Here is a 5,322-nt window from a genome sequence, read left to right as displayed (position 1 = left end):
TCCCACAGGCACTTTTCATACACTGTTATGCACATGCCCTTAATTTGGTTTTATCTCAAGGTGTAGTTAAAATGAAAGAATGCAGAATTTTCTTCTCACACCTTTCTGGCCTGGCTGCGTTCTTTTCTAGATCGCCAAAACGAACGCAGCTGCTTGATGAAATATGCCAGAAGCGACTGCCACGGGTGGCACCAACCAGGTGGAATTTTGCATCAAGATTGGTGTGCACTGTCTTTGAAAAGAAGGATGCTCTTAAGGATCTGTTTGACTACATCGTTGAACACCACGAGCAATCTGATGATGCTGCCATTCTCAGTGCTGATGGCTACCTATCAAACCTGGGCAACTTTGAATTTGGATTTTTCCTTTCAACTTTTAACGAGGTATTTGCGCATGCAGATGTGCTCTTCGACATCTTACAGAACAAGTCATTCGACATGCAGTTTTGTCTGACAAGGGTGGAAGAGTTTTGCATTTGCATTGAAGGGCAGAGGGATCGTTTTGGTCAAATATATGATGAGACTGTGCAGGACACCGGCCTGCCAACTGGACGGAGAGCCCACGGAGATTCTCGCTCACACTACAAGAAGCTGCACAATGGCATTCTTGAGAACATTTTAAATCAGGTGCAAAATCGGTTTAAAGATCACGAAAAATTGTCATTCCTTTCTCGTCTGGACCCTCAACAGTTCACCAGCTTTAACAGCAACTTCCCTGAAACTGCATTCGCAAGCCTCAAAGAGAGCTACGGGCCGCACTTTGACTTGCCTCGGCTGAAAACAGAACTGTCTGTGATGTATTGTATGACAGATTTTCAGGGAAATAACCCATCTGACCTCCTTTTCTTTTTCCAACGAAAAGAACTTTGTGACAGCATGCATCAACTATATGCACTGATATGTCTGGTTGTGACGATCCCCGTCACCACTGCATCTGTGGAAAGGACATTTTCCGCCCTCAAACGGATAAAAACATAGGCACGGAACAGAACAGGACAATCCCGACTCTCTGCATTAGCTTCCATGGCTATTGAAAGGCAACTTCTTTTGGATCTGAAAAGTAGTGATCAGCTTTATGACCGGTGTGATCGAAAAATTCATCCAAAAGGACAGGAGGATGGATTTCGTCTTTAAGTGATGATGACCATTGGTGAGTGAGACTACTTTGTATTTGCTGGTTATGCATCTCGTTGAGCTGGTTGCATTTTGCTTCCACACACTTTTTGATGAATGGTTCGTTAATGTCTGTCTTGAGTGTAGTATGCGTTGTTGTGCATTTAAATCTGACAAGAGCGGCTGCGGCGGCTGCTGCTGCGGCGTGCGTGGTGGGGGGGGGGGGGGGGGGGGGGGGGCGTTTGTGTCTACAGAAGGTCCAGTTGTGATAGACACGCTTCGCCACTGATATATATATATGATATCTATATGTGTATAAACAGTGTGGAGGATTTATATGGACAGTGATATCAGATATCAAATGATATGCGCGATCTGTATCACTACCAGAGGGGAAGCAGCTGGACCAGGTTGTGTCCACAGTTTTCCTCAGATAATTGTGAATGAACGATGACAACGGTATAGGTTGGTTGCCTATTTTAGATCCTGGGAAATAGTGAATATCAGTAGCCACAGAGTGGTTTCGATTCGGGTAGGGCATACATGGGAACTGATAGTCTTGCAGAGTTAAGTTCATTGTCCAGTATGAGAAAGGAGTCAGTTTCTAATCAATTTCCGAATCAGAGTCACTGTCGAAATCCTCAGATGAAGCCCTCTGCAAGAAGTTGATGTTTTCTGCTCCAGACAAAACTTGCAGGTAACACGCTCTGGTGTGCGTCTTCATCTCTCTGATGTTCTGCCTCTTCCTGAAGACAATGCTTTGGATCCCTTTCAACCCCTCGTCGCTTAGGCTCCAAGGCAGGTCTTAAATAGAAAACAATAACAAAGAACGTCTGTTAGTAATACAGTCATTATTGCATTGTATGTTAATTGAATTTAACATACGAATGCATACTTTGTATCGGCTCACTGGGCAGAAGGTAGGACAGCTCTTTCAGGGAATCAGCACTGGCTTTGAGAGCTTTCCAATGGTGGTCCATCTCTGTGACCACAATCTTCTTCTCCTCTCTTTTAGTCTTCAGATCCACAGAGTCTGGATTGCATTTATGAGAAATACTTAAGTCATGTGTAACAGAAATTAAAATGAATAGAGTCCTATGGGGTTACAGATTGACATTTGATACATTTTGGGTTATGTGTCAGATTTGTTGGAAGTCGTCAACAGACTAATGCACTGTGTGGTTGCTGCCATGGCCAAGCTGTCTCGCCACAGAAGTCAGGATCCCCTTCTCTGTCCTGATCTTGCGTCGGATCCTGGCACGACCTTTGCTGCCGTCTGTGTCTTTATAAAGACGCTGGGATCGTCTCTTGATACTAGCCACCAGCACCTCAATTCTGCTGGCCAAGGCATCAGCATCATTTGAGGTGGTTGTTGTTTTTGCGGCTAAGAAAGAAATAAGTGAGTTAATAAGATTTAATATTAGAAAGTTTCTGAAATACCTTGACTTCAACCAAACTGATCTAGGTATAGAGCCTCAATCAAAATCAAAATTGCAGAGTGGCGTTACTTTTTCTAAAGTCATATATGTTAATCATTTCCTCAGTACATTACATGTTACTTGTTAGACACTTTAATCCAAAGCGACTTACATACTCAATACTGTGGGCAATCCCCACAGGAGTAATTTGGGGTGAAGTGTCTCAGGGACACAACGACATGCCGACTGCAGTGGGGTCTGAACCTGTGACCCCCTGATCCCAACACCAACGCACTAACCACTGTGCCTCATGCCTCCCTTACCTTCTGCCCACTCCATGACATCATTGACCCAGTCTTCCAATTTGCTCTCTGTCACTGCCATTTGCCCTTTCATGGTCTCCAAGTTCTGCAACTGGTTTTGCAGAACTTTGGTGGCCTACAATGACAAACAATCAGAGCCAACAAGAACAATTATTTCAGCCCACAGCTTCAAATAATGCCAAAACATATAGCATCTTAAAGCACATTGCTGATGCCCTTACCTTCTGATATCGGTGACAGTGAGGTTGCCAAATTTCTGAATTTTTGCTGGTTCCAGCGCATGGCCATGAGAGTAAGCATGTCTGTGCGTCCTGCAAACACATACAATAGGATTTTTACATTATTCCAATTACCTATTGTGCTTAGGATGTAATAAGAGCATTATGTTGTCATCTCACCTGCTTTTGACATGTGTTTGGTTGTTACAGCAATCCTAGAGAGAAAGGCATTGCACTGTTCCACCTCCTCTCCGAGTGTGAAGCCAGCCCCCTCCTGATACTCCCCACTCCATTTCACCTGGTTAAAAACAAATATATATACTTTTCAAATCAACAAAAAAAAAGTTTAGGTGTTCAACATTTTTCTTTTAGCAATTGGTAATGTTTCCTTGCCTCGCATTTGAAATCATGGGCTTTGGCATGAAATACCGAAAGGAAGGGTTTCATGTCAAGTAGGTGCTGGAGCTCTGGACAGCTCTTTGCTACTTTTTGGAGGTAAGGCCAATGTTTGCAAGTCACATCCATGCAAAAGAAAGTGATTTGCCTACTTGACAGCTTTTCTTGCAAGTACAAGGGATAAGCATACATTTCTCCCCTGTACATATTCAGTGTACAGAGCAGCACTCCATGGCGACACACCGCAAGCTCCAGTCCCTCTTCGTCTACCTTGCTGGTGGATCTTTGGGAAGTCTCTCTGGCTGCAGACCACTCCCCTCCACAAACACCTCTTCCAGAGACCTAAAATATTGAAAATGGTTAATAAAAGTCTAAAGAATAATCTTATCAACATATTAAATAGAAGGCAACCTGTATATATTTAAGAATAAGTACAAATATAATTATTATAGTCTGTCATTTTACATGTTTGGTTGTCCTGTGGATATAATCCACAAATCGTGTCACTTCTTCATCCTTGGCAATGAAGACACCTTCAAATGTGGCCTTTTCCTCTGATCTAAATACAACACAGGTTTTTGTCAGTATTTTAAGGTGTCAGGATGGTTGCAGCATATTACAGAGTTTTGTTTGTTACGAGTTAAACACGGAGATTAGAAACATTGCCGAGTACCTAGCTGCATGCTTGAAGCGGTAGTGCTTACGGTTTCCATCCACTGAAACCGCAAGGATATCCGGGGTGCACGCAGGACAGATAAAGTTCTCCTCTTTGCAGATGTTTTCCACCTCAAATCGGACAGCCTCCCACTCAAAAAAACTTTGCTGAAAGTTCCCTGCTGAGATCTTCCCAGACTATTTCCAAAAAAGAAATTAACCATTAATTCAGTGAAGAAAGTATGCAACTAACATCTTTTAAATCCACAAAACCAACAGACGATCAATACTGTAGGATACATAAATATAGTACTCACACGGCCAAAGCGGAAAGTTCTCTGATCAAGCATTCTTAAAAATGCCTGGCAGGAAAGTCCTGGTGCGGCCATCTTCATCTCTTCAAATGAATGAAACACATCTGTTTCATAAATTGTTGAGGAGTTAAGTGTAGCAGGCCAGTAGCCACTTTGGATAAGATCGTCCAGTCCAGCAGCCCAAGTGGCATCACATGTGTGACAACTCAACTCAGGCATGCTGAGATTGTGTCTTCCTAGAAAAAAACGAAACACATCAATTGTAATGCAAAACGTAGCAAATAGTTGTATGTAAAATTCACACACACATCTATGGCAACACTTGTGTGTTGTATAATTGTTAAATATATATATTTTAGTAGTTTTCAAACAAAACAAATATTAACATATTTACCATTAATTGTGACCACAGCAACAAGCTTTCCTGGGTTAACCCTTAAGGATACTGTCGAGCATCCACAGATTTTCTCAGGCATTTCTACAGGCATAAGCCGAACTGAAAAAGATCATACATGTGAATTAAGACCATTTGTATCGATTCGGAAATATAACATTAATAATAATAATAATTTCAATTTCTATAGTGCCTTTCACGAAACCCAAGGACGCTTTGTGATGTGAAGATTTATCAAACCAGACAATGAGGTACATTGCTAAAACAGTACTGAGGGACTGACTAATATTGAGTATACACAAGATTAAAAATAAAATAAAAGGAAATATGAGTCATAAGGGCATTGTTTGAAATGTCTAATGACCAATGATCTCTAAAAGTTCAATAATGAAATTCATTTTAAACACTTACCACAATGGGAAAGAGCCTTGTCAGCAACACAAGTTGTTGGAGGTAATGGCTGGAAGAATCCGGCTGTCATGGCATCTCTGTT

General features: G+C 41.9%; 1 protein-coding gene across 1 annotated transcript; it reads right to left on the bottom strand.

Moving 5' to 3' along the window:
* Positions 1-2,153: 2,153 nt before the first annotated feature.
* On the bottom strand, positions 2,154-4,502 carry LOC307030333 (uncharacterized protein). The gene is made up of 8 exons (XM_079666674.1): positions 4,439-4,502; positions 4,141-4,319; positions 3,933-4,026; positions 3,738-3,809; positions 3,252-3,369; positions 3,075-3,164; positions 2,854-2,968; positions 2,154-2,496 (listed from the first exon to the last, which is right to left on the bottom strand). The coding sequence occupies exons 1-7, from the start codon at positions 4,469-4,471 to the stop codon at positions 2,874-2,876; spliced, it is 681 nt and encodes a 226-aa protein (XP_079522800.1). The 5' UTR covers positions 4,472-4,502; the 3' UTR covers positions 2,154-2,496; positions 2,854-2,873.
* Positions 4,503-5,322: the final 820 nt, after the last annotated feature.

The sequence above is a fragment of the Notothenia rossii genome (genome assembly GCF_949606895.1).
Source record: "Notothenia rossii genome assembly, chromosome: 2".
Lineage (NCBI taxonomy): Eukaryota > Metazoa > Chordata > Actinopteri > Perciformes > Nototheniidae > Notothenia > Notothenia rossii.
The sequence above is the reverse complement of the archived record's forward strand: the minus strand, read 5'-3'. Positions and strand labels throughout refer to the sequence as shown.

What these genes read in the sequence shown, in the direction of transcription:
- LOC307030333 (XM_079666674.1), bottom strand. Translation starts at nt 4,471, where the DNA reads ATGCTTGATCAGAGAACTTTCCGCTTTGGCCGT. An exon ending in CGCTTCAAGCATGCAGCTAG is followed by an intron (nt 4,027 to 4,140) that starts GTACTCGGCAAT and finishes TGTTGTATTTAG; the next exon opens with ATCAGAGGAAAAGGCCACAT. An exon ending in ACTGTCACCGATATCAGAAG is followed by an intron (nt 2,969 to 3,074) that starts GTAAGGGCATCA and finishes TTGTCATTGTAG; the next exon opens with GCCACCAAAGTTCTGCAAAA.